The 23,173-nt window shown below is 45.3% G+C and overlaps 1 protein-coding gene across 2 annotated transcripts in view; it reads right to left on the bottom strand.

Annotated features, from left to right (window-relative positions):
* The window catches only part of LOC118778850 (rho GTPase-activating protein 39-like), a 40,980-nt gene extending 18,695 nt beyond the window's left edge, over window positions 1–22,285 (bottom strand). Inside the window, exons 1-2 of one of the 2 annotated variants that reach the window (XM_036530610.1) lie at window positions 22,198–22,285; window positions 10,731–11,177 (exon numbers count right to left, since the gene is read on the bottom strand). In XM_036530610.1, coding sequence (XP_036386503.1) covers window positions 10,731–11,177; window positions 22,198–22,211 — 461 coding nt within the window. In that variant the 5' untranslated portion in view covers window positions 22,212–22,285. Of the gene's footprint in view, window positions 1–1,766; window positions 1,986–10,730; window positions 11,178–22,197 lie in introns of those variants that run through there. The other variant, XM_036530612.1, reaches the window with a different exon arrangement.
* Window positions 22,286–23,173: the final 888 nt, after the last annotated feature.

Genomic DNA, 23,173 nt, shown 5'->3' on the forward strand with positions numbered 1-23,173 from the left:
ACAATCCTGTTGTCAACTTCATCTCAGGTAGAAAACATGTCTGAGAATGCAATCCAAACTTGAAGACTTTTCCTGCCCATTTTTGTCTGTCCAAAAGAGATTGAGCTCACACACCACCCTAAGTGGCTCCTCTCCCTATTTAAAAGGCTATGAAGTCTATATACAGCAGTCACAGTAATTGGGACATTTACTTCTATGCGTGGTACAAACTGACCCACAAAAAAAGTCTCTATCATGCAATTCATCTCCAATGCACAGATCCTCTACTTCAGCCTGAGACACTAAACCCGTCCTTGTTTCAGTAAAAAAAAAAAAAAAAAAAAAGTTTAACAGACTATGGCACAAAATCACCTGGGGTCCCTGGAGGTCTTCTACAGAGATTTATCACTTTTAGCAACCGGCTTTAAATTTGGTCTCCTGTGACTGTGCCTCGTCAGCAGTTTTCACCAATATGTACAGCATGCTCTTCTGCCTAATCAATCTACAAGGTTTCTTTACATTACTGCCAAACATGCATGCTGAAGCACTGAAGGAGAAAGAACAGGGTTAGGACAGCAGGTTTTCAGAGAAGAGGAAAATTTTAAGGCTCAAACTGAGGCCATAAAAATGCTGAGGAGATGTCAAGTTTAGCAGTACTGAGCATGAACATCACACCGTATTTAGCTCCCTAGCTGGTATTGTTATTATTCACTAGCAGTGCTAGACTCTCTACAGGTTATTGGTTTTCAGTAGTTCTGATACATATTCACATTCGGATAAAGGTACTCTCACTTGAAAATCAAGCCACAGCATTTGGGTCAGATGCTCAAACCACACATTAGCTGTAAAGTCACACACTCTCACTTGGCCAAAAGAATATTAGGCCTGCACATAAAGCTGACTGATTTACTAATAATATCTGTAAAAATGATGTATGTAAGTAAAAAAAAATCCAAAGGACCCAAAATACTGCTAATCCCTTGTGTCTGAAGTTTAATTTGTGGACACAGATGAGAGAAATGATATGTGAGCCTGCCTTTTCCCTCAAAGGACAACACATTCAGTCCCTCACAAGCGCACACACACACACACACACACACACACACACACACACACACACACACACACACACACACACACACACACTTTCCAGAAGTACCTTGTAATGGAGTGTGCTTTAACGGGAGAAACATAACAGGAAATCTGAAATGGCATGTTGAGCATAGGTTAACAAGGCAGACAGGAAGACGGGGAATTCAGGCAACCTCACTCCAAAGTCTCTCTCACACATGTCCCTGATACCCTGCCCCTGTCACGTTCCCCACACCACTTACATAAACCCCTGCCCCATTCCAATAAAGCACACCATACATTACTCCCTTCCCTGTTCAAAAGCTCTCACTTCAACCTTTCTCTTCGGACAATTTCACCATTAGAGACCCTGATGACTGCAAACATGTCAAATGACAAACCCCAGTCATGGCACCGGGCTGAGAGAGAGGTCAGTCTCAGTCCCAGCAACATTTCCCCCATTATCCTACAACACCTTTCACAAACACCCACGTTTATGAATTAGCCAAGTAGCCTCTTCTAAAAAACTACACAGCACAAACAAAACCAGTTATGGGAATCTGCATTCAATCCTCAGTACAACTACAGAAAGAGAGAGACAGAAAAGGGAAGTACCATCATAAAGGCAGAAATGACAGTATTACTACAGATTATTACTGCTACATCTGGGTGGACCTCTTCATTTTCAGAGTGAAGATACAGAAGATAAATCTTACCCTCTTTGTCCCTCAGTCTGTTGTGACTGAAAACGACCGGTCCCTTCGCTCCCGAAAAAAAATAAAAAAGAAACACCAAGAAAGAAATGTAGCCCGGCTACTTGTCAGGGGGCTCTGTTTAAAGTCAAAGTGGTATTACACTTCGTTCGTGGCACATGACCCTCCTCAAAACTGAGAGAGAGGGCACAGGACTGCCTACAATGTCAAACGTGAAGTTACGAAAGAGGAGGAGGAGGAGGAAGAGGAGGAGGGGAAAGGCAGAGGCCAGGGCAGAGCTGCCACAGTAGCAGGAGTGTGATCTGATAAACACAGCCCCCCCACCCCCTGTCCAAGCTCAGCCCCCCACTCCACCCCCCGCCAACTTTGAAACTTTGAAACAATACAACGACAATACCCTGGGGGACAGCACTGCATTGCCTGCCCACCCCCCCCCCCCCCACCTCCTCCCACACACATACGCACTCACAATAGATTGTTCCACCCGTAGCTGCTCATATCTCACCAAAGCACATGCGCACAATACCTTCAAAGTCCAAACAAAATAGTGTCCTGGAACAACTGACTGTACAGTGGTGACAGAGGTAACTACACCTACGCTATCCGTAAACATCCTGTACTGGCTCACGTAGAGTGACCTCATGTTGCCAAGTGAGCATTTATTACACTCTGCAGCCATTATAAGTGTAACAAATACAGCAGCACTTACAGAGAGAGATGACCTGAGATGTGCAAGAGCAGCGGTCATTTTGTTTGTGCTCGGCACTACAAACAGACTAAACAAAGCCGTTAGGCTAAGTGGAGGAGAAACGTCTCCATTGGGGGAGAAAAAATGGAGTCTTAAATGTCTTAAAAGCTTTGTGGACTCTTAGTAAGGCTCATTTGTCATATTGTGCATCTGTATCAGAATCGTGTAGCTCAAGTGACTTTGGGGTGAGTCAGAACTGGTCAGTTAGTAGCTCAGACTGGCTATGACTACTCCTCTGCCTGCCATTTCACCCTCTAATGCCTTCAGTGGTAACTGCAGAAGCTGCTCTATCAGTCAATGATAGAGTGAGTTAGTAAGAGTCTGAGTGACTGACTGACTGACTGACTGAGCGAATGCGAGTGTGAGTGACAGACCAAATGAGTGAGTGAATGAGAGACTGGCTGAGTGAGCGAATTGAGAGAATGACTAAGTCATTTAACAACTGGGTGATTGACTGATGCTAGCATTTCGGGAGCTGCTTCTTCCAAATGAAGCCAACCTCCTCTTTCCTCCAAAAAGCAAGTAGTTAGAAGTTATGTGGAGAGGGGCATGTATGAAATGTAATAATGTCTGGACACAGTAATGTCCAATTCACCTCAACAGCATAGAGAGAGACTGCTACAAACGTTTACACATTCATAACAACAATGCCCATATACACAGGGAGTGTTCTCATGAGCACAAATGGGTTTACAATTATCTTGCACACCAGTCCATAACCGTTGGGGTCCTAGGGGAGAGCCAATTATAGAGTTCAAAGGTTGTTTCTACTCAATGCAAACAGGAAATACCAATGCAGTGTTCACATCAGTATGAAGTATATACGGCCTTTCAACGGATGGAGAAGTAATGCTAGGAAACACAAATACGTACACGCATGCAATGCACATACAGTAACTCGAGATCTCGCTCTCTCTCACTTTCTCACACATGCAGTGAAATCTGCCATACAGCAACAACAATAAGCAACCACTTTTCATCATAACACTATGGCAAGAGAAGAGCAAAGAACTTGATTATGCATGTAAGGAAAACTGAGAAACGATCAGACATTCACGTAAGGATTTCTTCCTTATTGCTCAGCTGGAGGGACTTTGTCCACACCACTGCTGCTGCTCTTGCCCTTGGCTTGTTCTGTGGGTTCTCTGAGATGGGTCTCACTGGGTTTTAGCTTTATTGTTCTTCCTCATGTTTAAATCTATTCGTTCTGTATCAGTTCCTCCTGTGATACAATTCCTGAAATTGTCCTGTCATATGTTGCCTTGATTAATTGCCTTCTGCTAGGCCCAAATTACTGCTGAAGTCTTGACCCCAAACCAGGTCCTCACAAAAGCTAAGGAGGATGAAATGCATTCATATCTCGAATGCGCTCTTTTAATGATGTCCAAAGCCTACACAGACAAAACCCATGCTGACAAGCAAACCTTATGCTCATGAATACTTCCTGAACAAAAAAAGATTAAGAAAAACTCACTTGTTCAGATTCACAACAGAGGACCTTATCCCATGTACTCCCTGAACAATGACAAGGTGATAAGCTGTATCTGCATGAACCTGTCTGCACTTTCCCTCCTGAGTGGGGTCATCAGAACGTGCCCATCCAAGTTGTTACTGCAGAGAACTCAGACACCAAAGTGTGCTGGACACCCAGCTGATTACTCTCAGATCCAAGAACAAGTGTACATAATGTATGGGAAAATTATGTATGCCTCTGTGAAAAATTACGATTCCTACAAAAGATTCCCCTTCACCTTTGCCTGTTTTATTTAACAAACAATGTATGTATTAACGTTACCTATATATGCATACAAAATAAACATTACTGAAGCAGGATGCAGTGGTGAAGAAGAGGAATGATGTGTATCTCTCCTTTACTTTATCAGCGAGCAGAGCCCAGGTCAATGGTCAAAGAATTCCCAGCAGGTGTCTGGCAGCTCACACCACATCCCTCTACAGGGAGAATGGGTCTATGGCTGAGAGAAGGAGGAAGAGAAATAAAGACAGTGAAAGAGTGATGGAAGGACAGAAGGACATATAAATATGGAGAGATCGATGGAGAAGGAGTGTCTCAGAGGCTTGCCATGTGCAAATACCGCACTTAGAATTTTGAGCAGATTTGGAATTCCTCACCCAAGACTGTTCAGTGGCCCCAGAGATCAAGTACTTTGAGACAACACAACACTCGACTGACAGTCATTGCAATGCTTCCCAGCTTTCACTGCCTCAGGTCCTCAACTTTAAAGGGCACTGTAGATCTCTAGGCTCTGTACAAACGTGAAACACATAATTATTACTAAACATATTCCACTGAAACATCTTTGTTATCAAAGTACTTTTTTTCATAAACAAGCTGATGTATGTGTCACACTCAGTGTCAGGTAAGGTTTCAGTATGCATGTGCTAACTTATACTTATTGTCCACTGAAAAAAAATCACATGACTGAAATAACAGTCTTCACACTACACAAAAGGCCAACTGTGTTCACATACACCCTTTTCTTAACATATTTATCAAAAATAATCTCTGTGCATAAATATGATTTAGCTATGATCAGATGGACAGCAAAGCCTCAAAAGCTCCAGCAGGAGCACAGAATTTTGAGGAAGCAAAATAGGTTAAGCTCTTTAAAGCCCTCAGTAACTCAATTTAGAAGTGGAAGGCAGAATGAAGTTAGCAGTCAGGGGGTTTAAATCAGCCCCTGGCCGCCACGGCCTCGAACCACTGACCGCAGCTCCTGCCACTGCTCTTTCCTGAGCCGAGGAGGACCGGAGCGAGCGAGGGGAGGGTGCTAAATATAACACTTCCATTTGTGCCCTTCCCAAAATAACCGCCAGAAAAACCAGGGGCTGAGTCACCATGGCAGAGTGGGAGTGGGAAACGCCCGTCATATTCACCCTCCCCAGGAAACAGACCCTACTCACAGCTTCCTCCCGCCAGAGACAGGAAGAGGAAGGTCCGCAGTCCCAATTGACACACAAGCATGCACTTACACAGAAACAAAACATACTAACAGATAACACAAAAAAATAGGCACGCACATATGCCGAGACACAAACCCGAACCCCAAAGTCACAAAACTGCATCCACAGGCTTTGTTTCTCTGTTCCCGCATTTGCCTCTCCTGATGTCTGATAACGGATTTATCTGTTGTCGCCTGGGGAGTGCCGTGAAGCTGGTCAAAACCAGACAGACCTCCAATCAGCCTATGACCCTGCTTCCAGACCTGCCCCCTCCGAGCAGTGAGTCAGATGTGGATAAAATGAGCCCGCTATTTAGGAGAACTCAACGCACATTCTTGTACAAAGACCATCCTTCTCCTCCTCAGCCCCACCCAGCCGAGGCAGACCAAAAATGGGTGGAGCTACCATTTGCCATCAATCACTGACTGATGTGAGCCAACCAAATGATTTTTCTTTCTATGTGAGCCAAGATTAACATGTTGACACAATAATAATGCAGTACAAGTCATCAATTAGACATAAGAGCACCGCCCACTTTGGGGTGCGTGAAGTTTTGCTCAAATCACTGGTGCTGCTGCTTGCTGGTGGCTCTTACGAGCTAAGTGGATTCTTGCAAAGACTCACCACACAGTGCTCTTATCTGCTGCTTTGACTCTACGTCAACTTGGAATGTTAGCATGTACACCATTTTTTCCCCAACATGCAAACTGCAAACAATTTCTCTGAGGGAAAAGAGAGACATGGGGAAAAATGAAATGGAGACAGAAACAAAGAAAAATAAAGGAGGGAAAGTGAGAGTGAGAGAAAGATGGGGAGGAAGAGAAAAAGACAAAGATGAAAGAAAAGGAAAAAAATTCAATGTAATTAACAGCATCTTGCTGGAAACACTTGACTGTAATCAATGTCATTCAGATGTGCCACTAAACAACGCAAGCTCCACGAGCTTCTAAACAAAGAGGGTGTGTTAAAGTCTGAGGTAGATTTTTTTATAGTGATAAAACTAGAACCATCCTCAATCCATTAAAATCAGTCTGTGTAACATTTAGCAACAAACCACAAGAAAATTCAGCCCAGAAAGTGATTATAGGGAGAAAAGCTTAAGGCCTATAACGAGCTTGTCTTTAGCTCGAGAGAACAGAGAGAGAAGAAAGAGTCCATTCTCCAAACTCACAAAACAACAAACCAGCGCACTACCCACAACCTGCAGACAGTCACTGCTCTCTGAACGATAACAACACTATCAGGAAGAACGAGTACAAGAAAGACACAGAAGAAACCCCTAGTCTGTGTGGTAAGAGCCATTGGATCTTAATGTCTCTTCTGGCACAGTGTCCCACCATCGCACTAGTAGGACATTATCTTCCTGTAAGGTCCAGAAGGAAGGCCTCTGTGGCCCACCAACACCACTTCCAGCAGCAGCCAGGTTTTCCCAGAAGGTCCCCCATCCATGTATGAGCTAAGCCCTGTCCTGGTCCAGGCAGGAGAGAGTTGCAGCATGTATGGCTGCAGGCAACCTCTCCAATCTCCCCTGTGATTACACAAACATTTAACTGGGCTAATGACAAATTTACCCCAAGCCCTCCTAAGAGGAGCCCATTACCCTGCAGTTCACCTCCAGACCCCCTCCCCTTCAAGTCATACAACAGGACAGAGGAGCTACTGTGACCCCTGAGTGACCTGCCACACAGTCACATGACAGGGTGGCAAGCGTGAGAATCTCACTCATCAATTCTGCATGGTCATTGGGTTACGCCCCAACACTGCAAATATCTACTGACGGAGCTTAAAGTAATCGGAAGTTTAGACCACCTGCCACTGTGTCATCACAGGCTAAACCAGATCAGATTCTCTTCTGTGTACACAGACATGATGGAGGCAGAGACCTCCAGTATTTTCCAGCCGTAACTAATCAGATCGAATTCCCTTGATGTGAGTTACAATTCTGTTGATAAGTAATAGACTTAAAATATGGCTCTTCGTTAAAACGAACAATAAACCAAAACTGTGACCGTGCAGCTGGTAGCCGTTTGGAAAATTTCTGTAAAATTTAAATGAACTCTGATGTGCTAATAGAGAAATTTCCCCCTCAAATTATCACCACTAGAATGCAGCAAATGATTTCCTGCAAGCTGAATTTGCCTTTTACCCCTTTAGGTCAAGTGGCTCAAAACTTCAGCAGGTTATAAAGACGGAAAACAATAATAATAAAAAAACCAGTAACAGATATTCTATCTACTACGATCAGACAGTCAGTTCTCCGTGTTTCTCATTGAAACCACTGTATGTCCCACTTTTGAAGCTAGAAGTGTGGTTCTTTGTTGGCTCATGTGTGAACACTTAAGGGGTGTGGTCTGAACATCCACTGCTGGCATAGGAGAGCAGACAGCACCAGAACCAACATTCTCTTACCAACCAAAACCTCCTCCAAAGAGGATGGAAGGGACACAAGAGCTGAATATTTCTGTTAAACAATTTTTTAAAATATTTATTTAAATATTTATATTTAACATCGTCAGTGAAAATAATCTGAATTTTAACTGTTGTTTAAAATCGGGAGTACCAAATTAAAAAAAAAAAAAAAAAACTGCAGTTTAAATGCTTATAGTACCAGCATGTTAAAAATGAACTTTTAATGATTTCTGTCAACAAAAAGCAACTTTTGGACAAAACTCTAGTGACTTTTTGCAGTGAAGAATTGGCAAAATTGTAGGTTGTGTGCCATTTTAATCTTCTGCTGGTTCACCTTGTTAATTTCTTTTTTTGAGAACCCACAGACGAGAGGTTAACCGTTATTAACAAGCCCAGGCAAAATGAAAATACATGTCGTTATTGTGCATTTCCATGGGGGGGCTGATTTATGGGGGTGTGGGATAAGGTTAAATGGATTAGTGGGCTCTGCTCAGACACGGCGTGGCCTTGTTAGTCAGTGTCCAGATACTATGCTTCTTTGTGGGAGGCCCAATCAGGGCCTCAGCTGGGCTGTGTGTGTGTGTGTGTGTGTGTGTGTGTGTGTGTGTGTGTGTGTGTGTGTGGGGTGGGGGAGGGATCATTGACCTATTCAGCTCAGCCCCAATACAGCTGGTAACTGTGTTAGGACAGAATCTAAGGGCCCTAGCGATCGAACAAAGGCGTGTCACTGTGCGTCAGCAGGTATAGGAAAATGACAGGGTCAGAGGTGAAAAACTGTGGCTTCCATAGGAAAACCGTACACATGCAACTGCTCCATATCAAGCATGCAGGAGAGTACACTCAGAACCACCACAGAATAATACAATTTAAATAGGGCAGATGTCCTACTGTCAGACAGGACTAAACAAGTCCAGTGGCAGGGATGCAAGCTGATATTTCAATCTAAGTGATTTCAACTTAGGTGTTACTTATTGGTTACTGATTGGCTGGCCATCTCTGTAACAGTGTAGAACACCTTGAAGGAGTGATTTCTAAGCACAGGACATGACCAATGTTGCTCTTGGGTGGTTGTGTGTGGCAGAGCTCGTACTATTCAGCTGGTTCGATATCCTGGTGGATGACTACTGTTGTGCCCTTGCGCAAGGTACATAACCCAAATGATTTCAGTCAGTATCCAGCTGTATAAACAGATATCATGTAAAAACTGTAAGCTATGCAAGTTACTCTGGACAAGAGTGCCAGCTAAGAAAAAAGTACTGCAAATGTATTGCTGTCATCAAGCATTAATAGTGCATGCTAGTACGATGGAGGTATGTTGCTCTTAACAATGATGGTTTGGTACAATCTGTAGGCTCAATTTACTGTCTACCTACTTTTTAGCATGACATTTTAGTCTGATGCTCAGTCAGTGTGTTACTGGCTTTTCCACACCAAATTCTTAATGCTCTTGTTGCTCTTGTGATAGGAATTTTACTATGATGGTCTTGTAAGGTGCTCTTTATAAGAGATAAATAGATAAAAACAATAACAAGGAAAAGGGGTCGCCACAGGGGGCTTCTTAGGAACACAACAAAGTAAACTAAAAATAATTCTGTGATTACTGCAATGTGCATGTAAGCAGAGATGGCTGCCTGGAAAAGCCCATACCTGCACTCACAATAGGGAACATAAATGGAAAATCTCAAATGGAGGAAATACCCAGTTACCCATTTCTCACGACTCCTCACGTGACACATTCAGCAGTTAAACACTTCCACCAGTAGCTCTTCAGCCAAAAGGAGGTCGCAGGGGTTCCATTTTCCCAAGCAACAGCTTGGAATCCACAACAGCCGTCTCACATTTTCCTTCACTAGGGACAGAGGGGTAAGCCTCCAGATTGTTACCCGTACATGGGCCGCGCTTCTGGAGGTGTTAGACTAAACATACGTTGCTGCTGTCAATGCTGCTCTGTTGATAGAGAGGAGTGACGGACCCTGAGCAATGTTTCTACTGTAGGGGCCAAGCGCTCTCCCAGGCTAACCGAGGGCACGCGCCCTCCTTTTGAGGCAGAGGGGAAAAGAGAGGAGAAAGAATCCCCTCAGACACATGAAGAATATTAAACATCTCTGTAAAACTATGGTGGCTCACTGCCAGGAGAAACAGGTGACATTTCTGGTATCTGGTTACAAAGGTTAGGGCTGCTCTGACAGGCCTGGAGAGACCCAGCACCGTAGCGCCGTGACAACTCTTTTTGAATGCTGTGCTGTGAGAGCTTTCTTTCTCTCTATGGGAAAACCTCTTTAGGGGAAAAAGGAAATGTCATCTACTTTGACATGATTGGTGTGTTCTGCCCTCAGCGCATTCAGAAGAGTTGTATTTCAGCATTGCTGTGAAAGTCTACTGTTTCCTGAGGACGCGGTTTACATTTAACACAGTGTCTTCAAAAGGGGTCAAGAGGCCTTCAAGTCAGGTGTAAGAAGTGATCTGGAATCAAATGGCCCGGCAATCACTACATTTATATTTACATTATTTATATATGCATGTATAAAGACTGTTCAGGTGCTACTTTATTTTACCAAAGAAAGATCCACACTGGCACGTAGAACATCTGCTGTTGAGCACAGGGCAAGGTTCCCTCAACAACACAACCACAAGAGAAAGAAGAAAGTGCTAAAACGTAAAAGACCTCTTACAATTTTCAAGATATTGACTTACAAAAGGGCATTATATATTACTACATTATACTATAGAGCTGTGAAAAAGGGTAAAATGAATCAGCCTGGTTCCATCTCTACAGTGGAAAAGGGGAATAATGTGTCAGCCTGGTTCCAGCTCTACAGTGGAAATGGAGTAAAGAAAAGGTTATTTACCTCAGCACGTCCTTCCTGCTGTCCATGCTGTCACTTCGCCCCTTGGCGGAGGTCTCCCTGCCGCAGTTTTCCTGATCCAGTGGCGGGGGCACAGGGGAGGGGCTGTGCCCAGGAAGGGGTGTGCGGCGCCCCCCGCTGGCTGCAGCGTGTGGGTTCGGCTGGAGGCTGTGGCCGCGGAGCTGGGACTCGGAGCTTTGCTTCCGCGCCTGCAGCTGGGCCAGCGGCACGACGTCGCAGTTCCGCGGGCGGTGCCACACCGTCTGCCGGCTCAACGAGTTGTAGTAGTAGAAGCGGCCGTTGTTGCTGTCGAAGAGCTCCCACCACTGGTTGCCGTCAGACTGGCGCACCGCCATGTTGGCGGGGGGGTCCCAACCACACTCCCCCGTGGACAGATTGACGTACATGTGCTCTCGGGAGCGGGGCTCCAGGATCTCCACCCAATCAGAGCTGTGGGAGACACCAGCGAACTGTGTCAGACGCTGGAAAAATCTGCTGGAACATGCATATCACTGTCCATGTGTCCATGTGTGTGCAAGAGTGGGTGAGTCTGCAAGTGTTAGTTTGGCTCTGTATCTGTGCGTGTGTCTGTGTACGTATGTTTGTGAGTCTGTGTTGGTGAATATGTGTGTATGTGTCTGTATGTGCATGCGCATGTACACTTGTGGGCTTGTGCAAGTGTGTGCGTCTGTGTGTTTGTGAGCCTGTGTCTGTGTAAAATGATCACAATTTTGACATGCATGCCATCTCCATGGCATATTGAAGTGGCAGTGGTAAAGAAGGGGACTGGAGAATCTCTCTGCCTGGCATCAAAGGCAGAGACTCAGCCAGAGGGCCCACTTGATCCCCCCCAGCTGGAGCTTTGAAGCTCTAACCACTAAATACGAGACTCCCGGTAGCCCCCCCCCCACTCCCGAGGAACACATGGATGAGAGGAACACACACACACACACACACACACACACACACAAAATCTGTATAATGCAGACAGCTTTTTCAGCAACAACACACTTAAAAACAAACAAACATGATCTCCATCTTCCATTTGTATGAGGAACATGTGGCATGAACCACACTGCTGAAACACCAGGCCACACTGAGACTGCTTCCCAACCTCACCTCCTCCCCTCTCATGTTTAATTAGCAGGGCGGTTGCTATGTCATCTTTACAACACATGGACTGAGAGCTTACTTTTCATGCGTCTCTTTATCATCAGTGCACTTGGACAGAACGGCAAACACGTTGCACGCCTTTACCTCGCTGCATGGGTGCCGAGTCTCCAAACTCACCCATATGTCCCTGAAGTCTGATCTCAGTGGGACAGGACAGCACAGCACATGCGGGCTCTCACACTCAGCTTAATTTCACAGTGGTCAATACAAAGGAAAAAACCCAGCTCAGAAGCTGGCCAACCACAGCAGAGGGCGAATATCGGCACTGTGGCACATAGGGCAAAGTATAGGTATTGGCACCAGGCTGTAGGTTATTACATTTTCGATTCTCAGGTGCCGCTGTACAACTGGAGAACATCTAAGATACAACCTGTGCAAAGGCACGCTGGCATCCTGACAAGCAAATAAAAAAAGCAACCTGGGGCTGTTCCAGGGAACTACAACCCCCAGTCTCCACCCCAGTAAACAGGGAGGGAGATCTGGATGTTTGTAAAGGGCGGGATGTGTCTGAAATGAACAGCAGCCTGTGCTGATACTCCTCAGAGCTGCACCCTATCACTGCAGAAGAGTTTCATCTGCTACAGTACTGCACTCAGACCAGGACTTTCTGTTAGTGCCACAGTCAGACCCGGGCTTTCTGTTATAGCGCCACAGTCAGACCCGGGCTTTCTGTTATAGCGCCACAGTCAGACCCGGGCTTTCTGTTATAGCGCCACAGTCAGACCCGGGCTTTCTGTTATAGCGCCACAGTCAGACCCGGGCTTTCTGTTATAGCGCCACAGTCAGACCTGGGCTTTCTGTTATAGTACCACAGTCAGACCCGGGCTTTCTGTTATAGCGCCACAGTCAGACCCGGGCTTTCTGTTGTAGCGCCACAGTCAGACCTGGGCTTTCTGCTACACTACTGCAGTTAAGCCACATGACCTCACTAGAAAAGGCCAGTCTCAAGGCTTTCAACACGACATCATCAAGTGACACGTGTGCAGTTAACGGAAGTCAGAACAGCTTGAAAAAAATGGCGTGTCACCAATGTTAACAGGATGTCAGTGAGTCACATTGCTTGCAATTTCAGTGTAATCATTTAAATGTCGTTACATCAAGATTAATGCAGGTCACTTTGACCCTTTCAAGTGGTTGGTACAGATAGTCTCTTTGCTGAAGAGACATTAAGCTCGATTTGTTTAACACTGAGAATTCCGTCTCTGCCATTATCAAAGTATAAAATTTACTGATTTTCAGTCTCGTTACGAATATTCATGAAGGAGCATGGCAAAAAGGCAGAGCATCCACCACTAGTCACACCGAAGCACCAGAACCTTTTGTTAATAACCAGAAGGTCTTCAAGAAGGCAGATCTGAGCTTCAGATATACATTTACATTCACAATCACTTACCACACACTGTTAACCAGAACAACCCACAAAAGTGCAGACAAAAATGTTAGGCTAAGAGCAGAGATAACACCAAATCATCAGTGTCACAATTGACAGCAAGAGTCATTACATAATTTACAGGTTTAACAGTCGCTGTAGCTGACCATGTTTGAGGCACACTGGACTGCTCTAGACACGCGCAGAAATGCCTCAAAGCACCATTCAAACAAGTACAGATGGTAGTCTCCATGCCATCACGCTTGTGTATGACTTACATTTTACAAGGTAGGGAAACAATAGCCGAAAATGTCACCGATCGGGTTTGGAAATACAAACCAAGATCAGTAGGTCACAGCTGAGTTCATGAATGCCACAGCTGCCAGAAAGTCACAGCATTTTGTCATTGGATTCTTGGGGTTTCACTGGGTGAATTGCCTCATGGTGGTATATAAGTGCAGTACTCAAAATCTACAGAAAGCAAACCTGCAATAATCTTGCAACGGTGTACAATCATGGACTGGCACCCCACGAGCAGAACAGAGTAGACTAGCAAGAGAGGCTCTTGAACATGTCTAGACATGCTGTACTGCAGAGAGAAGCTACACTCTGGGGTGGGTTAATCTGGGAGGGGTTATTAATGAGGTATGGTCTCTCATTTCACTGACAGCCCATTCTGCTGCCATGAAACACACGGGTCACAAACTAGACCAATGAGTAAATTGAATAAATTAACCAATCAATCAAATTAAAATTCTTGCCCATCTCATTGAATGACTTCTAAGAAAGCCAACTGTGCCCAGAAGCAGATATCAGTAAACATACTGGTTACACGGATCCTGCAATCTGTATCCTGACTAGAAGGTAGAATGGTGGGAGTGGAAGCATGTTCTAAAAGCTACTGGCTAGATGAATGAATCCACACATGCATGCACACTCTCTCTCTCTCTCTCACACACACACACAAACACACACAGTCCCCCAAACACAAACAAAAACCAACGCACACCGTATAGACACTATTAGGAGAGGCCCTATAGAGGGCCCGATTAGGCCCCCAGCACCAGCAGAGAGCCGGCCTGTTTCAGCCCCACCACATGCCCCTAAGAGCAGCAAGTCTGCTCTGGCCGCGTTCCTCGCCTCTCCTCTGGCATGTCTGGCAAGCGCCGGCGAACAGGAGCGGGACGCCCTGCGCTCGGTGCCACAGTGCCTGCGCGCCCATGTGTTGCCCTGGGCCTCACGGCCAACTTCCACTGGAGCTTCACAAAGTCACCACAGTGCAGAGCGGCAGGCCAGCAAACTGCGCCAAGTTCAGTACGCTGCTCTTCTCAGCCTCTCTCCCCCTTCCCACTAACACAGCCCTAACCATAAGCCTGCCTCTGTAGAAAGCCTCTATTTTCAATGCTTTCATTCCTTCACTCAGATCAGCTATGGAAGCTTGCATACAAGCCCCCCTGTGCATACCTGGCAGCATATCTCCGCTAATAAAATCTCTTTTTCCTGTACAAATCTTCAAACTAACTTTACCATGCCCTCTCAGGGCTGACTTCAAACACAAACGTGACCTGCAGCAGGCTTAACCAGGAGGAAATTCAATCAGGCACGTGGTCAGAGAGTCATCTCACCTGAAACTCAACTACACTAATACCCTTCACAACTGTATCTCACACAGACACACGTGCAAAACACACACATGCACACACGTGCACTCACTCAGAAAGCAACCAAGAAAAAGTTCAGCTGCTACGACCACCATTAATGTCACAAGGGAAAAGACTGAGCAGCGGTCCTGATAGGAAGGAAGCAGACACGTACATGGCATCTGGAAAACGTCAGCATTTCTGAATATCATGCTATAAGACATTGGAAATCCTCCCACAGGACACCAAACTATCGGGCAAGAGAACACAGCAGCTACAGTTCCCAATGATCTAGACATAAACGTAAACCCAACCCACGAAGAACAGTAGCACAAAATACTAGGTAGGCTAATTAGCTGAAGTCTAAAGGTGATCGGTTCCATTTAACATGAAACGCAGAGTCCAAAGCACAGTACTTTACTGTTACAGGGCAAAAAGGCAAAAGCATTCTTTCACCAAGGTTCCTTGCTTCCAGTGTTACAAATATGGATCACAAAGTACAACAGCAGGGAGACACTGTACCTGAATGCCTGGTCTTAGAACATCAGAATCTGAGAGCAGCAGATTAGCAGAATTAAGAGATAGTGAAACGCATAACTGGCCCCAGACCAGATGAAATACTTCATACCTATAACATAGGTTGGTGGGATTAGCGATGTTATCTACAGAAAGCGAGGACTTTAACAGAATGCATTTGCGGTGCCGTACTGCAGGGATCTGGGATGAAAGGAAGCCCCGTACACTGAGCCATTAATCTCTCAGCAGCAGTGACTCAGCGCTTTGAGAGACTGCGTCTCTCACCCGGAGGAGCAGGAGGGGCCAGGTGTGAAACCTCCTCTCTCAGTCTGTCAGCCAAGAGGGCTTGTTACATCACCTCCTTCAGCCTTAATCTGTTGGCTGTGTGTGTGTGTGTGTGTGTGTGTGTGTGTGTGTGTGTGTGTGTGTGTGAATATGGACGAGGTGGGGGCATCAATACAGACACTGCATTCCTGAGAGTTGGCCATGCTATGCCAGATATACCCTGTCACTGGCCCTTAACTGTGCTGCTAGGAAAGTGTGCTGGAACCCATGAACTGCCTTTCAGTGCTCCTTTGGAGGTCATAATTCACTATGTTCACCACCAGAACAGAGTTCATTCAGCCCGGGTCATAAGCAGCTTACTTAAGGAGAGCTGCTTCTTCCTAACCTTGGCTGACTACGCAAAGTCAGTGTCAAAAACTGAGGCTGTGATACCACAGGACTGTGCTGTGTCAGCTACAAGCAGTCACTGTATTTCTTGCTGGTAATTTGCTGTCTGAGGGGGCACAGTCATTTCTCCACAGAGGCTGGGAAGTGAAAATGAAAATTTAAAAAGCTCCCAACATCCGTTCCCCTTGACTCCCAGCATGAGATACACAGATCAAAGAATGCAGAAGCACCAAGTGCGCCTCCGTGTCTGAGAGCAGAGGCAGCAGTTGATTACGCTGCACTTGTAACATATGCAGCAGTGTAGCATAGTGGTTAAGTAGCAAGAATTCTAACTGAAAGGTTGCCAGGTCACTTCCCTTCTGGGACACTGCTGCTGTACCCTTGGTCAAGGTACTTAACCCACAATTGCCTCAGTAAATATCGAGCTGTATAAATGGAAAGCATTGCAAAAACCCGTAACCAATGTAAGTCCCTCTGGATAAGAGTGTTTGCTAAATGCGAATAATGTAATGCTTATTTGGCTGCAGTGTAGAGCAGCAGTTTAAGAGTTGGGCTTGAAACCTAAAGGCTGCGGCTACAGGTCCCAGGTGGGACAGTGCTGTTATAGCAAGGGGTTTACCCTAAACTGCTTTTGTGAGTATCCAATTGTACGGACATGTAAACTGTAAACAATTTAAACTGCTCCGAATAGGAACGCCTGCTGGGAAAATCTGTAATGTAACGTGGTTTGCTGCTGTATTTCTGTTCTGCGCTCTAACTTGCACCTAATGTGTTGTAGGCCTGGGTGAGGGAGACAACCAAATGAACACATGACCGTGATAAAGGAGTTCTGTTCGGGGGGAGGGGGATGTCTCCCGCCCAGCTCAGGCAGCGTTTCGACTGGCTGCCCTCCGCAGGTTCGCAGGCAGCTGCCGTTCCTCCTGCTGCTGCTGCTGGTTCTCCTTTCTGGACTTCAGGAAGAGAGACGGCAGCTGACCGTGTCCGTTACACTAGGGTTACGATTCCTCGGATTCCGCGGGCGAGGCACGGGGCAGCGCCGCTGCGGGATAAACCGTCACCAGCGATCGAGCGTGACATTTGCGCTAACAGATCGGGCGCAGAGGCCCCGTCGGCCCGCGCCAGTGACGCGGTGCCAGAGATCCCAGTGAGATGGGACACAGGCCCGGTGCACGTGATTCTCCCTGCCACGAACACTCTGCTGGGGTGTACTCTCTGCAGTAATGTGGTGAGGAAGGGGTTATCCTGTCCCAGGATTATCATCACCTTCCAGTGCACAGACAGGGTCAATGACGAGCCCCTAAAAATCCTCTTAATTTCAAAGCTCTGCTGGGGTAAATGTCTGCTGTCAACAAGTATCCTTTTTAATGTTTCAATGTACAGTTTGCTTGCTTTACAAGTGGCTGGTTATACTGAAGCTTAAAGTTTTGTACCGTGGCTCTACTGTACTTCATTTTTCATTCCACTTGTGGTTGCCTGACACGCATACAGAAAAAGACATAAAATGGACATACTACTGTTACACGGCTGGGGGAAAAAGCACAACACATGTACGATGTTAACAGGGATGGCAGTAAAAACACACCAATGGACCAGAGCCTGTATATCAAATGAGACCTTTACATATAAACTGGCTGTTTGGTTTTGAAAGCTACAATAACTTCAAAGTCAGATTTGGAGAAAGCACTCAGTTGGATGAGTCTGTTAATGAATGCTGGGCATGTCCCCGATTCCTGTCTTTTGGGTGCCCTTTTGAGGAGCAGCGGAGAGCTGGAGAGAAGAGTGGGGCAGAGCTGCAGGTACTGAGCTCACACTGTCAGCTTTGATCTCAGTGTCAGGACCCAGAGACCGGCCTGGCCACAGACACTCCCTGCCCCTCATGGTCGCTGCACCTGCTGTACCGCAGGACACAGGCCCCATCCCTCACCACTCGCCTGACTGCACTACTCACAGACACACCCACACACTCACACACTCATACCAGTGCACTGCCACAGGTTTACACACACCCACACAAACACACACATGGCCATGTCTTTATACACACACACACACACACACACACACACACACACACACACACACACACACACACTTCCATATATTTACACTTTTACACAGCATTTCACGCTGTTTGAGATTTTTTTCATGTCTCAGCAAACCACTGAACGTGTCCTTTCTAACCTCTTTTTATCTCCTTTAACATTTCATCTTAATTTTGGCACAAACTGTCCTCCACATCCCAAACTTGCTGTTCTACAGTAAAGCAAGATGCACCTCCAGCCCATGAGGACAATAAATATAAAAAGCACAGACAAGGTTAATTAGCCTCCCTTAAATTAGGCCACTTGTAATGAGTGCCTTTTCACAGTCAGTTTAAGAGCTGTATTCTAAGACCCCCCCCCCCCGCCCCCCGCACCCCGCACCCACCCCGTGTGAGTACGACTGAAAATTACTTCAGACAACCGCAGACAGACACACACTAAGGTGTGGTTACTCAGAATGAGGGGGATACGTATTTTTGTTATTTTTAGTGTTAAGTGTTGGTTGGTAGCTGGGAAATCTATGTTTAAAAGGCAAAGTCTGACCCCACAACAGCTGTCTCTCTTAGGAATCCATTATACTAAGCTGTCTATCCGACAATAGTGCATTTCAGCACAAGCTACCTCACAGTCAGCACAAATTAGCCCCTGGGCTGGGAATGACCCATCAATCTTACAGGTGCACCACCTGAGCACGTCCCATCACCTTATCTGAGGTAAGGTTCACATTTAAAATTGCATGCAGATTCTGAAGTACAGTGCGGGAGACGCTACTCAAAAAAGCTCATTTGCAAATCCAATATCCTTTTCGTACATGGTCTGCATGCATTATCTTTGCCAGACGTAAACATAATGGCACTACCATGACAATACTTCTTTGCTAATTACACTAAAATATTTTATTTCTGCATCATGACGCAAATTCATTAGTTACCTTTTCTGATCATGAACACATAAATTAAATTAATGCATTCATGACAAGTCCTGTGGATCTGCATGGTATCAGATCTACACCCATGTTCAAACACAAGGGAAGACTCTGGTTTAAAGGAAAAAAACAACAAATTCAAGAGTTAGTGGGTATACAATTAAGGGAGAGCATTAGCTGTCCCTCAGAATCTGCATAAAACCTCCTTTGCGATCACAGCTGAATTCTTTATTTCCATTCATGCTTGGATGTTCACATATGTGACAGAATTTGGCAGGACAGTGACTGCCATTCTGTTCTACTTCTAATTTGAAGCTCTAATTCTTCATTTGGATGCAATCAAGGTTGGGACTTGGACACATGTGGGTTGGAGGACTGCAAAAGATGGAGCTGCTTATCCAGGACATGTGAAGGGAAACAGGTTAATGCTGAAAGCAGGTCATTCAGCACAACTAGGCTCATCATTCTGCCCAGTCAGGTTTATTCAGGGCTGTGGCAAGCCTGGTCTCGAACACCCAAAGGGTCTCCGCTTGGATGCAGAAGGCATGAACATGAGAATTGGTCGTGGTCAGTGACTGAGGGGCGGCACCTCATACACATACGCCTCATACCACAGCCTCTTCCTGGTTACCAAGTTACCGCAGTCGCATTGCTCTCCATAGGAGAGGTTATAATCCCGGGACCCAGGGCAAGCACGTGCTGCTTAGCTTGCATGTGCCATTCCAGGGCCCACAGATGAAAAGAGCACTGCAGCTGCTATTAGACTGATAAACCCACATTCACCAAGACCATACCATCCCAAATCCCTCTAGCGCTGGACAGCTGAAGGTAGGTGTGGCTTGGGCTTGGTTAGCACTTGGAGGGGAGACACTAAGGGAAAAGCAGTTTTCTGCTGGAAGTGGTGCTGTTGGACCAGACTTCCATCTGGGTCAAGCAGAAGCAGTGGCACAATGCAGAGAAGGGGACACTGTCCTGCAGGAGGTGCTGGCCTGTGGATAAAATGCTTTAACCTTACTCGGCATGTTCGGCCCCTTGGCACTTACCACAAAGGATCAGGGGGATCCTCATTGTACTGGCCAGATCCCAACCATGTTTTTTTTTTTTTTTTTTTAATCATGCCATCTAACCCCCTGGGCTCCAGTTTAAACCGTTTAATATAGTCCCTCGCTGCCACCTCAGCCGATATGTGGTCAATGTTCTGGTCTTAAATGGTAGCTTTCACACCAAAACTACACAGGTACACACACACACAGACATCAAATGTACTCTCACATACACTCACATAGAAGCATAGATACAAATAACATTAATTGTACTTAGCAGACATTATCCAGAGTGACTTACACATTTTACTTTTTTACATATTATTATGTTTTTTATACAGCTGGATATTTACCAAGACAATCTGATGGATTACACAACTCTCCCAAAGATTAAACAATAGGGCATCACCTAATAATCAAACCGGCAACCATTAGAGTTACAAGCCTACTTTTTGCCACTATGCAACAATACCAACAAACTGACAAGCAAATCATACATAGTAACGGACAACCACAGAAATGCAGGTCTAATTCTCTCTCAAGACTGTAACATACACAATTACGTTGAGAGGGCCAACACTTCATAAAATCACAATTCATAGATGGATGTGAGTAAAGTAAAATCAAATAGATTCCACAAAGAAATGTCACTTGCATGTTGGATGCAGACGTCTGTGACACAATGGCCCATCAGTACTAAATGAAAAAGGCCGTAAACAGGACGGATCCATCTGAAAGGACAGCACAAACCGCGCGCTGAAGAATATTACTAACGTTACATAAATCAAATAAAGTAAACAAACAAACAATGAAGGGGCGGAGCAACTATTAGGACTTGGAACATTCCTTTCCCGTATAAATTACTGCTCTGTGAACCACAGCCAAGCAAATCGTGTCGATCCATCCAAGAAGATTCAAAGCAGGAAACTTGTAATTAAAAGGCGAACAGCAGCAAACTTATAAAATGCCTCTCCCAAGCCACGATGAGAGTGTGGAGATGGCAGACAAGCCATTTCTTTTTACAAATTAATTAGGAATGTCTGACACAGGTTAGTGAACAAAAGTAAGCAATTATTTCCTAATTCTGCGACTTTAGTCTTCAGAATGCAGTTATTTTGACATCATAAAGCAGGCAAAGTTACACCAAACTTCTCTGCACCTCTGTTGTTCGAAATCCACCAGCATCACTCATAAATGTCAAAACTCGTCCAACATAAAGATCCTACTAATTAGTATTGACACCCCGTTAACATTTGGGAAGATATGGCAAATTCCGCAAGCGCTACTACATGATCGGGCGACCTATAACCACTCCATTACGCCTAAAACACCTGTTAAGACACGATTCGCTATGCATCCCGATGAGACGCGTCTCCATGAAGACCCAACACATCCAACTTTAAATGCACAAGTTATGTCAACGCGTCTTCTTTTATTTGCTTCATGAATGTACCGTTCAGATCTGAATCCTCCCATTGTCCCTCAGAACAGATCCTAGCTCTTGTGGTTAGCTATTATTGTGATAAACAGCTCGTCGCGTTTAGTTACATTAGTATTTTGAAGAAAACACCCTAATCTTAATTTCACTGGGAAACTAAATAACTTCAACACTGCTATACGAACAAAGTCACAAAAGAAACAATGTATCAGGTTACATATCTAAAAGTTTGCGTATTCACAATCATCTATCGCATGGGTTTGCCGGTTTGGAAATCGTTAGCCACACTAAAAAGTGAAGTGTTTAACAAAGGACAGTTTAGGCTATCTTAGTAAACTGAGCGGTGCACTCACACTCCAAGCGTCCACTGCAAGGTCAATTGCTATAAACCTAAAGCCAACATTTGTAGCAAGCTAGCTGTTCGGTTACAGGACAACTATCCAGTAAGCGTATTAACTGGCTAACTCGCAACCAACCATGTGGCTATAAAGGCTGAGGCTTACAGCTTGCTGGCTATGCAACCGCAACTCTTAAAACCAAGCCCTGAGATCCCCAAGTGTGCTGGCAAGAAAAGATTTTGCGTTCGTTACACAAATCGTTCTCACCATCTAACCCACAGCTACAATTTTTGGTGAACACCTACATATCTTACCTTGTTTCTGACATTTCCCTTACATTGTACGAACAGCACTTGAAAGTGAACTTATCAGCCGCACTGCCGCGTATCTCACTTGGTTCCCCGCTTGTTGAACACCGGAGGGCCGCCGATTCGTTCGGCTCCACCAAGACCACGCCCTTAGTGTTAGACCACGCCCACAGAACGAAGCTCCGCCCCTGTAGGTATCTCCCCGCGGTGTTGCTGCTTCGCTCCTGGAGAGTTCGGAAGAAAATAGCTGTGTGTTTCGCAGTTGGATGAAGACTGCAGAAATTGCCGGCGATTTAGTGGGTCTGTCTGGTGCAAAGCCGTTGTAGGCTGTCGCTGCTTAAACTGACGGGTTGTAAGCAAAGGTACCCTATGGCTTTGACGAGGTGTTGCCGTAGGATACAAATACATAACTAGCCTCTGCAGAGGGAGCATACAGATTGCGACCCGTTTGTTATTGTGGTGATTATTTTCGTGATTTCGCAAGATCGGCTATTCCCTACGCAATGTGCGTTCTCTCTTGCAGTACGCTATTAGCAAAAATAATACCATGCAGGGAGCACCTAGAAAAAACTAACGTATCATCTTATTCATCGTATTTTTAGTTTTATATACACCAAATTAGCATCATCGGCACACACAGTCAAGAAACAGCATTTTCTTATGCTGGACAACCTACATGTTGAGTTCTTAAAATAAACGTTACAAACATGAAGCATACAGAAACGACACCATTTTACGTCTAGTGAAAGTTGCATCATGACTATGGATATGTACAATACATAGTGAACATACGCAAAAATGTATGCTTTACAAGATTTTATGTATGTACCTTATGTTATATGCCTAGCACCAGTTCTGCTGCCACCAGCTTGTGCTTTCTCTCCAACACCAGTAAAACGTTAACCAGTGGCCCCCATTCATTCCAGATTAGGGTTTTGTGGGCAATCAGTGTATCTACCCTGAGGTATACGTTAATGTGCAA

The sequence above is a fragment of the Megalops cyprinoides genome, chromosome 6, assembly GCF_013368585.1.
Source record: "Megalops cyprinoides isolate fMegCyp1 chromosome 6, fMegCyp1.pri, whole genome shotgun sequence".
In the NCBI taxonomy this organism is placed as follows: Eukaryota; Metazoa; Chordata; class Actinopteri; order Elopiformes; family Megalopidae; genus Megalops; species Megalops cyprinoides.